This window comes from Haliaeetus leucocephalus, unplaced genomic scaffold (genome assembly GCF_000737465.1).
Source record: "Haliaeetus leucocephalus isolate CR32 unplaced genomic scaffold, Haliaeetus_leucocephalus-4.0 Scaffold228, whole genome shotgun sequence".
In the NCBI taxonomy this organism is placed as follows: domain Eukaryota; kingdom Metazoa; phylum Chordata; class Aves; order Accipitriformes; family Accipitridae; genus Haliaeetus; species Haliaeetus leucocephalus.
The window spans coordinates 21,722,288-21,736,831 of NW_010972664.1; the positions used below are offsets into that span (position 1 = coordinate 21,722,288).

A 14,544-nucleotide genomic window follows, 5' to 3' on the forward strand; every position below is an offset into this window, starting at 1 on the left:
TTTTAAAAGCATATTATTTGTCTTTTTTTCAATTTACAGTTCAGCTGCCTTGCATATTAAGGTTATCTTTCCATATACCATATAAGCAATACCTACCAGTTGTATATTGGCATATACTTTGCAATCTACTTTGTTACAAAAAAATCATTTAAAATATTACTGAGTAAAGAGCGTATGTAGAAATTGACATGAGTGAAATTCACCTCTGTATTCAAAATACTGTATCTTTTTAAATACTTTTCCTGAAATGTATTGCAGTACTACAACATATAGCAAAATACAGATTGTCTTCCTATATGTATAACATAAAGCATACATGCTGTTATCTGTGGTTACAGTTCAATCACTTTGCTCATTTGTTCTGTTTCAGACGGTTCGCCATGGTTTTCCTTATCTACCCACTGCCTTAGCTTTTGACCCAGTTCAGAAAATTCTGGCAATTGGAACAAGAACAGGAGCCATACGAATGTATCCTTTCTCATTCAGAATTTACACCATTTCTATGTATTTGTAATACAGTGATGTGAATCATCTTCTACAAGCACTCAGGTAAGGTTACAGTTTATGTTGTTACGTTCTACTTCTTTTTTGCTTTACTAGATGGACTGGAAAAGGATGTGCTCTTGAGGAATTGCCATTAGGTCCTTAAGATGTCCAAAGAAAAATTTTTGATTGAGTTTTTGGCATATGGTTTTGGCATATATTGGTTAACTTAAAGCAGAATTAATTTTTGGTTTTCAGCATGAAAATTAGACACTTCAATATGTAAAGGTAGACTACACAGTGGTAATGAGCAAGTCGTGACTGTTGTGCTAGCAAGAAAGAAATTAATTGCTGCAATGCAGCCAGCCAACTGTAGACGACTTCACTGAGATACCTATGTATGAGATATTGTTTAGACTCTTCCAAGTGAATGGTAGGAAATAAGTGATTTTAGGGCAGAATTCATCTTTTCCTGGAAGAGAGGGTGAAACACTCTAAAAGTGCCCATTTCTCTTCATCAATTATAAAGGTACATCAGTGCCAGCACTTTATGTACTTTTTTATACAGTAGGAATTTTAAGTTAGAAGTCTACACAGAATAAATTGAATAGAAATGTAATGAAAATTTGAAAACTTTGTTTTTTTAAAAAAATCTGAGAATATTTAAACTTGGTATATTTCAAAATGTTTCTTTGCATAATTTTCTTAGTTTGTCGTGGTTCAAATGTATTCCAATTTGGTGAAAATACATATACAGTAAGGAAAAAAAGAAGAAAGAATATTTCAGGAAGGCTTGAAAGTTACAGGATATAGAAGTAATAGACCAGTATTTTTTACAACCTTTTTGTAGCTAAATAAATTCTGGGTTTAAAGTAGGGGACAATGCTCTATAAAATACCAATCTAATCTTTTCTGGTTCTTTTGCTACCATTGTTCCCAAGGTAACTATAAACCTGATGAACCAAAAGGCAGGTTACAAAGTAAAGAAAAAATCTCCTCCTGGATAACCAGTCTGTGCTTCATGTAACATGACTAAAACTTTGTTTCCTCTGGTTTTGGGTGCTCTTGTTCTGAACAGTTGCATTTTCATAAGTCTCATTTTCTATTTGATCCAGAACTTCTCACAAGACTCAACCAAACCTCTAGTTATGCAACAAGCTTTGCTTTGATAGTTCTTCTCTTAATATTTACCTATATGAAGTAGATTGAATATATTCTGTTTGATTACAAATTGGAAAATCCCCTTGAATTTGTGCACTTCTGAGGAAGTGCAAATCTAGTAGTCGTGCTTTCTTCTTTTGGGAGGTATGCAAGGTTAGAGAGCTGGAGCTTTGTCTCTGGAAACTTCACTGATATCTTCTACAAGTGGGGGTACTGGGAATTTCATGGATAATGTAGGAAAAAGACCTTGCAGAGGATTGACTCCTGAGCCCACCTCTTCTTTCCATCTTAGCAACCTCGCTTTTGTAGGAGCAGTGCTGTTAATGGGTAGGCATCGTATACCTTTATAAATCCCTCCTTTGAGAAATATGCAGGTATGAAGCCTGAATTAATACAGGTTCATGTAGAAGTTAAGTTAAACCTGAATGTCCCCTGCCACAGGAATGGAACATGCAGTGGAAAATTAGCTCTCTCCCTAACCTTATATAAAACTCTCTCTATAACTTCTGTGGAAATGGATTATAAAGGGTGAGAGGAAGAAGGGAGAAGAATGTTTTTCAGAGCACCCTTCCCTGTAATCTCTCTTCTCCAGTTTTGGTAACAAACCCCTACCTCATTCACAGAAAGTTTTCTATGAGTTCTAGTATCTGAAACAAACAAGAGCATCAAGATTACCATGGAATTTGTAGGGTTTTTAAAGACATGCCATCTCATAACATAAGTGCTTCTCAGCTTAGGCACACAGAGCCTGGTTTGCTTAATTGAGCACTGAGTTAATGGAAGTTGTCCTTTGAAGGCAGAGGGTGCCATAAAAGGAATTACTTATTTATTCATTTTAACTAAGGCTTCTCCACTTGGCTCTCAAAGGTTCACAGAACATATTATGTAAAAAGCCTAGTTGTGGACTAATAACTTTGCATTTGTACACAAGGCTGAACAGTAATCAGTGAAACGGGGCCGGGGACCATGCATGGAACACCACTCATTTAAGCCAGTCTTGCTAGAACTATTTCTAATTGTTGAAATCGGGAAATAAAGTTCAAGCCAGATTTAGTATTATATCTGAAAATACAATTCATAAAGGAATTTTTTTAAGCAAACTGAAAAAAGTATAGATTTTAATGGCTCTGAGTCTTCCACAGTATCCTGTAAAAATACTTTTTAACAGAGCTGCACAATTTCATTCTGTCATGAATGTGTCGGGTAAGAGAAAGAGAGAATTTGTTCCACACATACATTGTGTTTGGCTGGTGCTGCTAAGCAGTACTGTGGATGGAGTGAAAGGACAGACTATTTGGCTACTGTCAGAGAAATGCACCCAATTATTTATTTGTTTATTTATTGGTAGCAGCAAAAGGGCCTGGTTTGGATCAGACCCTGTTGTGCTGGGCAACACAAAGGCATAGCAAGACAGAATTTATGTATAGTATTCATGTAATGATGTAGAACAAGTTTTCCTGTGACCAGTGTAAGTCGCATAATGGTATTGTTGTTTCCCTGTCTTTCTAAAAGATCCACAAAGTATTGATACTTCTATTGGTCACAAGTTAACAGGTCTCAAAAGACAAGCTGTTTTCAAAGAAAATGAAGCATGTACCCCTGTTATGAATTAATGTTTAACATCACGCCTTCAGGTGATCATTTCAAATGATCCAGCAGCAGTACTAAAATTGACTATGCTAAATTGGCCTGAAATAGAGTATATTATTCATGAGCTGCCATTAAAGTAGAGAGATAAATGAAAGTTCATTTTGGTATGACAGTCAATTTGTCTTCTCCTAGATTTCTTTTCAGGCTGCTTTAGATGCAACTGCTATAGCTTCTATAGCAATGGGAATTGCTGTTGCTATGCTCTACTGATTCTAGCAGTCTCTGTGGGATTCTCAAGGAACTTCAAACAACAATGTAGATTTTACCTACACTGATGACTGCTGGGTACTGGATCCTCATAGGGACAGCTATGCTCCAGCCCACAGAATGAGAGTGCTGCAAGTCATCGATGAAAGAGTATCTTCCCATTACCAACACAAGCTAAGAAAATCTGAAATTAAAGGGTGAAAAACCTACTCTTGAAACAATTGCCATGGCATCTGGTCATTCTTTTCCTTTGTCGTAAACACAGCAAACTTTATTTCCCCTCTGAGGACTTTTTTCCTATTTGAAGCCTGTTCTCAGCTCCATACCTTTGATCATTGCTCAGATCATTGCTTGATGCCACTCTACCTGGACTATCCTTGCTTCAGGCAAACACATTCAGATGAAGAGGGGCTATGAAATTGAATTCCTTTTCTTATCGTCTCCATATCCTTCTTCTCTAGTCCCAGTCTGGAGAACCTTCTGACATTACACACAATAAAACGAAGTGTGCAGTCTCTGGTTACTATCAGAGAAGGTTCTGTATTACCATACAAAGGGGCAAGAAATTAAAAGACTTGGTCAGACTTAAGTCTCTTCCTCATTTCAGAGGAAAAAGAGAAGTCTGGGGGTTTGTCACATTCTTGAACTGAATAAATAGATTAAAATCAGTGTTGTTAGCAATGATTATTGCAGTATCAGATCTGAAGAAGTGGCATGTTGCTGTCAGATTTCAGGATGCATATTTCTGTATTGTCATTTATTCAGCTGACAAATGCTTGTCAAAATTCATTAGAGGTACTTTCTGGAGTCACTGAGTCCTTTCCTTTGGACTTCTTTCATCACATCAAAATGTGCTTTGCCAGTACTGCCACCTACTTCAGACATATAGAACAGAGCACCTATGTATTTTTGTATTGAACTGCTGATTATTTGGTGGTCAGCTGCAGTAAGAAATTCTGAAAGAGACTCTTCTGTATCTATTATAATCTTTGCTTATTAAAAATGAGAGAAAGTTTGTCTTAAATCCAGTGTAAAGAAAACAACTTACTGGGTCCAGAATGGCCTCCACACCACTGAAAGTTTATCCATCATCAAACAGGCTTAAATTAGTAATATGTCTTTGGACGTGTTTTAGTGTTGTCTATTTTTGTCATTAATATATATTCTTTAGACTTACAGGCTTCATTTGTCATGGATGCAGGTTAATGGGCATGCAAATCTTCACTTTCAGTTTCTTGCTTGAGCAAAAAAGTAAGCCGCCCACAACACATGCAAGGCCTCTCTAATAGATGCAACAGCTTGCTGTATTCCAATGTTATCAGATAATATAGTAGCCATTTTATACCTAAGCAAACAAAATTATTCTGATTCACTAGCATGTGGAAGCGTTGCTCTGTCCCCACCTTTTGCTTAGCTGCACGGTCCTGACACTTTCCTTGCTCTGACTCTAGTGCTCATCAGATATTTCTGTAAGCAATCCAATTCACTAACTTGGCAAAATACTAGTTCTTTTTTGTTGTGTTACTTTCTTGCCAGATTAGTGAACTGAATTATCTGGTGCTTACCTCTGGTGCTAGTCAGAGTGATGCATAAGGAAACTGGAGGGGGTGCAGAGTGGGAGATAGAGGACAAACAGAAATTTTGGCAGTAAGGAGCAGGTTATTAGATTGATTTGTCTTACTACGTGAAATTGCATCCCAGAAATCCAGCTATGGCAGAATGAAGTTGTCTATGAAATTTGCTACAAAATGTAGAAATAGTCTTTCAATTTTGAGTGGTATAGAAGATAGCCTATCTTTTGCTTACATTTAAAAAATCTTCAAGTAAAGCCATTTTCTAATCACAAAAATTCTACAAACTCTGATCAAGAGAAAGTCTGTTTTAGGTTCATGTTTGGAATAATTTTTCTGGCCTGTTTTATGTGTTTTTTCCAATGCTTTGATAGCAAGGGTGATTTTTGAATGTCAAATACAGTACAGCAATACTTATTTTAATAGGTACATTTTGTGAAAAACAAAACATGGCTTCAAGGAGGCCAATGGCATCCTGGCTTGTATCAGAAACAGTGTGGCCAGCAGGACTAGGGACGTGATTTTCCCCCTGTACTCAGCACTGGTGTGACCGCACCTCGAATACTGTGTTCAGTTTGGGGCCCCTCGCTAGAAGAAAGACATTGAGGTGCTGGAGCACATCCAAAGAGCAACAAAGCTGGTGAAGGGTCTAGAGAACAAGTCTTATGAGGAGCAGCTGAGGGAACTGGGGTTGTTCAGCCTGGAGAAAAGGAGGCTGAGGGAAGACCTTATCGCTCTCTACAACTACCTGAAAGGAGGTTGTAGCGAGGTTGGTGTCAGTCTCTTTTCCCAAGTAACAAGTTGATAGGATGAGAGGAAACAGCCTCAAGTTGCACCGGGGTGGTGGGAGTTAGATTGGATATTAGGAAAAAATTCTTCACCGAAAGGGTTGTCAAGCACTGGAACAGGCTTATGGGAAGTAGTTGAGTCACCATCCCTGGGGGTATTTAAAAGATGTGTAGGTGTGGCACTTAGGGACATGGTTTAGTGGTAGACTTGGTAGTGATAGGTTAATGGTTGGACTTGATGATCTTAAGGGTCTTTTCCAACCTAAATGATTCTATAAGATTATATCAGTTCTTTCTATGAAACAGCCAATAATCATATATTTGATTCCAGAGTTACTATCCCAAGTAAAGAGGAAGGTGAAATCTAAACCTAAGATCGCTCTATTGAATAGTATGGATCCTCAGCAGCTGAGGTACACAGAGAGACTACATTACTGGGAAATCGAATTGAGTCTGTTTTTGTGCTCTAGAAAAATATCAGGCAAAGAAAACAAATAGCACTAATTAAATGGTCGCCTGCAGAGTTCTGAGGAGGTATGGAATTTTACAGTAGTTAAAGGAAGTGTGGTAAAGAATGTTTGACATCAGGTTGGATGTACTTTAAAAGAAAAGAAGAGAATATAACTTGAGGTTTTTGTCTGTGAGAAGGATGGCATAACATCTAAATATAAAGTGTGACAGATTTACTCTCCCTGGAACTGCTGTCTCTTAATCTAAACATGGTTTCAGTAGATCTTTATCCTTAAAATAAGCCAACTGTGTTCCATGCTGTTTACTCTGTGTGATTTATTGGGCAGATGGAATGGGGGAAGCACAGACAAGATCATAAAACCAAAGTTCTGTTGTTTGACTTGGAAGAATCATTGATGCATTTCATCTTTATCTCATTGTGGAATATATTTGGGATTTTTCCAGAGCACTTGAGTGATTCAGGAACACAAACCTGACTGAGAGTCAGTACTCCTAACATAAGTTCTTTTAAAAATCCCTCTGGGAATCAACACATACATATATGTATTTTTATATGCATAGATATCTAAATAGGTTATTACCAAAATTAATTTATTGTCAATCTACAAGAATAAAAAAAATTATAAAAGATATAAAAATAATCAAATTTATCTGTATGATTAACTCTGACAGAACCAGAATTTGGGGAATTTTAAATCTATACTGAGATTATTATGCATCTCGTTATGTGTGCATTCATATATATATATACACACACACACATATTAGGTCTCTGCATATATGCATAAATTTGGGTCCATTGGTCTCCCAAGCCTCTTTCATGCTTTTTAAGTAAGCAGGTTAAATATGTTACAGTTAAATGTACTAGGCTTCCTTCACTTTAAATTGGTGTTTATCCAGGAGGTAAAAAAGGAATCAGATATCTGCAAACAAATTACTAAGAAAAAATAGATTTTCATATATTTGGAGATGCACATAAAAATGGCATACAGGTGGATGGATCTGGCAGCATTTTAATTGGAGCTGATGACTGCATTTATGATCATTATCTGAAAAAATGCCTTCTGGATGTTTGTTGCAAGAATTTTATCAAGTTTAATAAAAAAAAAAAACTTACTGTGATATTGAAATGATGACTAGCGGTGATAGACAACCATTCCAAAAAAGTATTGTGTCTTAATTAGACTTTGTGTGAGCTTTAGAGCTTTCCCTACCTTTTTTGTTCAAAAATGTCATCAACAGAAGCGTTGTCATGCATAGGAGGTAATGCACATCAATTTGCCCTCCTTTCCAGTCAGCTAATTGTCTTTTTTAGACAAATATCCATGACCTAAATTTGGCAAACATCCTTAAAACAAAGAAATTTGTAGTCATACTATGCACTTAGTTATTTATTTTGACTCTTTTCTTCTTTTGCTTTTATCTGGCAAATACTCTTGGTGGGAGAGAGAATTGGTATTTCTCCAAATAACTCAGGAAAACTAATACCTAGCAAAAAGGCAAACCCAAAGTACATAAGTACATACACACACTGGGATTCTTTTAGCGTTGTGAAGAGAGACCTATTTCTGTCTAGCTACAGGGGCTGGAACCTAAGACCTCTCCATCCCAGGTGAAAACCTGCTAGCCATGATTGCTTGTTCCATGTCTTAATTAATGAGTCTTGCCTTCTCCCCCAAAGCTCCACATCCTGCCCTTCTGAACTGAAAGGATCAAGAGTTACTGTTATTCCAAGAAGGGTCTGGTCAGGACATTGTGCTCATACCACTTTGATTTTAAGCAGAGTTAACTGTTCGTTTTTGTTTCCTCATTATTTTTAGGTGTAAGAAATGCTGAACTGTTAATGGGGCAGGTTTTGCATGCTTTGTAAGTACACCTTTTCATTCATACAAGAAGGTGTCTGATGGAGAGAGGCACCTGCAGACTTAGAACTGGCTAATCAGAACTTTTGGAGATAAAAGTTTTCATCTTTAGCAAGGCCTGAGACTTGTCTTTTCAAGTCCTTTGGCCTTTAATAAATAAAGCCTTTAACTTGGTTCCTGCTGTTCATATCTGTAAAATGGAAAAGCATCTACCAGTGTCAAGAAGTCTTATAAAATGTAATGCATGGTCATAAAATTCCTTTAAGATTAAGAATACCAGAATTATATTTTCCAGAGCTATAGAAAAAGGAGGTCCTTAAATACACTCACAACTGAGTGTTGAGCACTGTTAACAAACATCTGTGAATTATCCTATGCATTTTGATCATGCCTCCACAGTGTGTGGTTTGTATAAAGTAAAGAAATAGCCATTCTTGAACACATATTTGTCAATTAAAATAAAATTTCATATAAAAACGGACATAAAATTACTTTAAAGATAACTCACCTAAATGAAAACCATCATCCGGACCATAAGCTTTTCAAGCTGCCAACTTCCTCAAGTAGGATGTCCCAGCTAAAAAGAAAACAAAGCTAGAAACTCAATTTTTTTCTGAAACAACAGGAGAAGCAAATTCTCTTGTGAGGATCATCCCTAAGAATGTCTTCTCCTATGCTCCTAAAGTTTGTAGTTTAGGGTTGCTAGCATTGCAACTCTCAAATGAAGGGAAATAATCAATGGAAAACTATTTCATTTTATAGGTTCCTTCAGTTTCAATTGAGAGATCATTCTTTTGTACTTGAAAGAAGTAGAAGAATCACTTCATTAGGCTGGCAGTTTTTACTACAGCAAAGCGGCTTTCTCAATTTCTTTTAAGAGTAAATTAAATCACAGAGAAATCAATATCTGCAATAAGAAAACAGCGTAATTTTCAGGGCTGCTGAACAACTTAAGGACTTGAGACATTTTCCAGTTGTTTAAAAAAAATGTTTAAATTATTTTTAAAGGAATATAAATAACGCTATATGCTACATATTCCTGGAAGTAGGCTACAACTTATGCTGCAAGAGAGGACAGAAAAACACTGAGTCCTTACCAATTTTGTTTAGAGGAATAATTCTCTCCTGGCTTCAAATCCATTAGTTAATTTAATTCTGAGCAGGCAGGTGGAATGTTGTACCTTACTTGTCTATTTTAGCTAGCCAGTGCCAGGGCTTGCCTATTTTAGCTTTCCATAGCCATTTCTAGGGCTTCAAAGAAAGATACTAAGAGGCATTATATTAAGAGTGAGTATTTTCCTTCTAAGTTCCTATCCTAGCCAATGAAACTCTGAAACAAGAGTTAACAGAAGTACGGTACAACTAGGTCTGCACGTTCAGTTAATTCATTTTGCGTTAGTCCTGCATCAGTTCTGGCCCCACACCTCTCCAACTTTGCTTCTGCTAGTGTCAGGATTCTTCACCAACCTTATGCTTCTGGTCCTGGTGAGGAAGAGCTGTATCAGGGTCCTTGTCTAGTTTGCCATGCTGTGTGCTGTATAGAAAAGAAGAAGCACAGACATTCCACTTAGAGGAAATGAAGATGAAAGAATGAAATGCAGCCTCTTTGAAGTACTGCATTCTTTGTTTTTCCATCTTCTATCCTGTGAGATTGATGTTATAGCATTAGGAGAAAAAGAGGAAATTTCAGTGGTTTCCTGAAACAGTCTAGTTGGTTGCTTTCTCCTAAAGCAGAGGAATCAAAGTGTCTGCCCTGGTTCCCTAGCATGTTTGAAACTTATGAGAGGGACTAGAAGTTGTTCTGTTTTTTCTAGAGGGGTATCAGGTATAGCTAAATTAATTTGTGAGGGGAAAAGTTACCAAAACTGCTGCCACTGATTCCATTGATACTGAATAATTTAAAGATCTCTTCTACTTCCTTAGTTTAGGATCCTGAAAGCTGGCAACTGAGAAATCATAAAAGCTCTCTTCCAGCAGTTCTGATAATGTGGTGCAGTTTCTGACAGGACAGGTGAAACTTGTGAATGATGGAGACTGTCAGAAAGAATGTTCACAGTCTGTGTGCTTGGTGGCATCTTTGCTATCCAGAAATACGACTTCCACTGATGCCTAAGGGTTGTCTGGCTACTGATTTGTCTTTAAGCACAGCTAGATGAGGCTCATGCTATAGACCTGTATAAACAGATCTCCGAGTTTGCAAAGATAAGGAATCAGTAGTTAAGCAAGAGCATGTTATCTGTCCTAGCTTCTGATATTTCCCATATTTAAAACTTCACTGGTGTGATCATCAGCTCTTAGTTTTGCAAGGTCTGTGCTTTGACAGAGGACGGGCAATGAAAGACTATTACCTTGTGTTTTAGAGCTCCAACCCTGGGTAATTATATTGCATATCTGGATTCTTTCATATGATGTTGGCATCATGATCATAATTAACACACAATGGAATAGCAAATCAAGGTTATACATACAAATTTAACTCTTGCAGTTGTGATAATAGTTTTGAATTCTTGGCTTCAATATACAGTCTTTATCATTCCTTTAACAATTCAGTGTGATCATACAGTAAATAATTATCTAAGAACTAGAGTTAGTTTTGCACTAGTGCAGGAATCATAACTTATTTTCTTGATTTAAATGTATTCAAATGTATTTTCAAACATGAGTTCAAATATTGAATTAATTGCTATGTAAAATTAGCTGAATTTCAGAAAAAAGATTATATAAAGCCTGTCTCAAATAAAATCAGATTTAGAAATAGCCAAACCTATTAAAACCATCAGTTTGCCTTTTAATGAGCAGCTTTACATTCCTAATTAAAATTATAATTGGTTGTCATCCTGCTTGCTAGAGACACCTTTAGAGTCCAAGTTTCAATTCAATATTTCTCATTTTTGCTTTCTCTTCTTCTTCCTTAGCAGGGAGTAGAAAGAAGTAATATTGTCTATAGTTCTAGCAATGATTATAAAGGAAAGTCTGTCAGTATGCCATGAAGCTATGAATGGCTATTATAAATGAAATTAAGCCTGGTATCAAAGACATAGAAGATCAAGTTTAATCTGCCAATATTGCTGCTTGTGAAATAATTAAGCATCTTGGATGATACCAAAAAAAAGCTTACTTAAACTAGAGAGTTTGAGAATTTGATACAAAGTATTTTCAAGCTGCTTGAAGAATCAACAGAACCTTTTGGGAGTTTTGAGAGTGCAAGCATCTTTCATTTAAAAAAAATCTGAAAACCTTTCGGTTCTCACTTACAAACTTTCTTAGATGCATATTTAGAAAATTTTTTATTCATCAACCAACTACAAGACTACCTACAACACTATCAAGTGTTATTTAAGTGAGTATTTTTATACAGTCCATGGAAATGATGCTGTCTTTTTTTTTTTTTTTTTAGTTCTAGTCAATCTATGGTTATATAATCATGGTACGTATGCCCTAGAGCCTTGTTGTCACTGCTCATTGCAGTTATTATTCAGACATGATTCTGGAAATTTAGGCAGGATATTTTTATCAACAGAATCTTGTAAAGTTATCTTTTAAAGAGAAATTGAGCTGTGAATCTTCGTGTCAGATTCAAGCTCATAAGCATATAGGATCTCTCATGGGGCTTTTTTATTGTAACAATTGTATTCATCAACAATTCGTATTCAGTTAGTTATAGGGATCCACAGTTCTCTTCCTAGAATTCCTGCTGTAACTTTAGATTCTCCTGATGTGCATAAGCAACTATACTTCTTTTTTTCCTAGTGGAAATTACGTTGAAATTGTCAACTTCGCACGTGGCCATCATCTTGCTCTTTCACTAAGTTTGTTTAGGTCTGTTTAAAGATCCTCGCTAAACTTGCTAAACCAAATGACTTTGTCCCATGTTTAACTCTTTAGGTCTTTCAGAAATATAGCAAACTTTATCAGATGTACACTGGAATATTGTGACTTCAGCCTAAGTGCCATTGCTTTTGGTGACAGTCTTCAGAATGTCAAAATCACTATTGAAAGTGGACTGTGCTCCCCTATCTCCCATCTGTTTTTTTTAAATGCTTTTCAGTTTCTTGAAGACCCTACTGGGAATATTTGAAGTCTGTTAGAATTCAGTTTTTCAGTTTGTTGACAGTTAATCATACCCTTTTTTTTCCTACCATAACCTTTAATCAGTGGAGGTATTTTCTCTTATTCTGTGTCTCTTCAGTTTCTGCATTGTTTTCTGGTTAAGGACATTATCTGCAGCCTTTTGACAACTGTGGAAATTGTTGTCCAGTTTCATGACCTTTTAGAAGGCTAAGCAGTACCAAGAGATCAATATCACATGGCCTTTTGGGGAGGAATTATTGTTATTTTTTAGGGAATAAGGATTAGACTAAATTCTTTATTGTTATATTTCTTATTTTAATTTAAAGAAGTTTGCAAGGTGCCAGTGTAAGTTTTACTGGTTTGTAATTTCCCAGATCACCTCAAGTAGCTTTTAAAAGTATGTATTATTGTGCATGCAGGGGTTTTTTGGGGGGTGGGGGTGGTGGGGGGTGGTGCTAGCATCTATTCTGCTTCATTCCTATGCTCCTTCCAAAATATGATGTAAATACCATCTAAACCTACTAGTAATTGACTTAGGACATTAGCTGCTGGTTTCTGAACCTATGTTTCTGATATCCTCATCTTTAATAGTATTACCTAACACACACAAAAAAAGAGTGTACCTAAAGGATCCTTTGCCAATACACTCTGTTAAAAGCTCAATCAAAGAAATACTAAGCTTTTTAATATTCTTGTTTGATTGTTTCCTTTAGCCCTGGGTAACCCAGGAGATTCATCAGGTTTTGTTGTAGTTATTACTGTTTTGTAAGCTTGCCATTTCCGATGTGATCAAAACATTTCACATTTGTTTTTTTCCTTTACCTCTTCTTGATACTCTGGACAGTAGTGTAAATCTAAAGCAACTCTTCTGAGTTGAATGTGGTTATTCCAGATGGATATTGTAGTTTCCACCTCCACATATCTTGACTGCATTTTCCCCCGGGTTTTATTCTCCTCATTAAAATAAAATAAAATGTTTGAAGAAGAACATATATTTGCTTTTTATGTTAATGGGCAGGGAGTTGGATTAAGAATTGGTTTTGCATGAAGAAGTTTGGACTGTTAGCCCAGCTACTGTTCTTACAGTCATAAAATCTCCATTGTAAATATTTTCTTCTACCTTTTGCAGGAAAAATGGCATCCATACTGCTTCCATCATGTTTAAGAGGTACCATAGCGTTTAGCTGAAGTGAATTTGGGCTTCCAGGGACTTTTAAAACTAAGAAAATCTCTCTTATTAACCACTGCCTATGGGTGTAACACCAAGCAAAGTGCAGGGAATCATATAGTTCTGTTGGATCTCAGTCATTTATTTTTTTTTTATCAGTAAGTTTAAAACACTCCTGAGAAGCATGGCATGTAAAGGAAGACAGAATTAATTAGTTTTTAATGCCTCCATTTTGTATTTGCAGGTTTGCACTGACTTTCAGATAGAACAGTTCTAAATCAATATTTCATAATCTATACTGATACGAATTAAAACTACAAATAGCAACACTATAGAATGGGGGGAAAGCAGTATCTCTTAGGGAGACCTTCAATCACCAAGTATCAAAATTATTAAAATGGATATCGGTAGAGCTATCCCAGTTTTACTGATGGGGAAACTGAGGCACTGAGGGGTAAGGTGATTTGACCCAGTCTTTCCTGAGAGATGGTTAAAGAGCACAGATTCTTTGATTTCCAGGCTGGCACTTCAGCCACAAGCTGTTTTAATTCAATGGCATCTAGCCTGAAAGCTTGTGAGCATGTTTCTGATGATACTCTTACGTGTCGTCTTCCAGACCATAAGGAATTCAGAACTGATTCCCTTACTCTTTGGCATTGTGCTGCTGTAACAGCAACCTAACAGCGTAATGTGGTAAGGATAAGTCATGTACATCCTACATCTTATTTTCTCCATATACTTTACTGTTGCTGAGGCTTGAGCCGTAGGTTTTAGATGACATATTACAGTACTTGAATGCGTATGTAGCTGGTTCGGGATTTTCTGGTAGGGGTTTGGTAGCGGGGCACATGGCTCCTGTGAGAAGCTGCTGGAAGCTTCCCCGGCTCCGGGACGGACCCGCCTCTGGCCCAGGCCGAGCCAATCAGTGCCGGGAGAGCAGATTTAAGAGGGGGAACGCCCCATGAGTAGGGGGCTCGGAGTGTGAGAGGAACCCTGCGGCGGACACCCAGGTCAGTGAGGGAGGGGTGGGGAGAGGGGACCGTGAGTAGGGGGCTCGGAGTGTGAGAGGAACCTCGCGGCGGCCGAGGTCAGTGAGGGGGAGGGGGGGGGGG

General features: G+C 37.1%; 1 protein-coding gene across 1 annotated transcript in view; it reads left to right on the top strand.

Moving 5' to 3' along the window:
* STXBP5L (syntaxin binding protein 5-like) overlaps positions 1-14,544 on the top strand; it is a 188,522-nt gene that overhangs the window by 17,071 nt on the left and 156,907 nt on the right. The window contains exon 2 of the mRNA XM_010567473.1: positions 371-468. Within this exon, the coding sequence (XP_010565775.1) occupies positions 371-468 (98 nt within the window). The remainder of the gene's footprint in view (positions 1-370; positions 469-14,544) is intronic.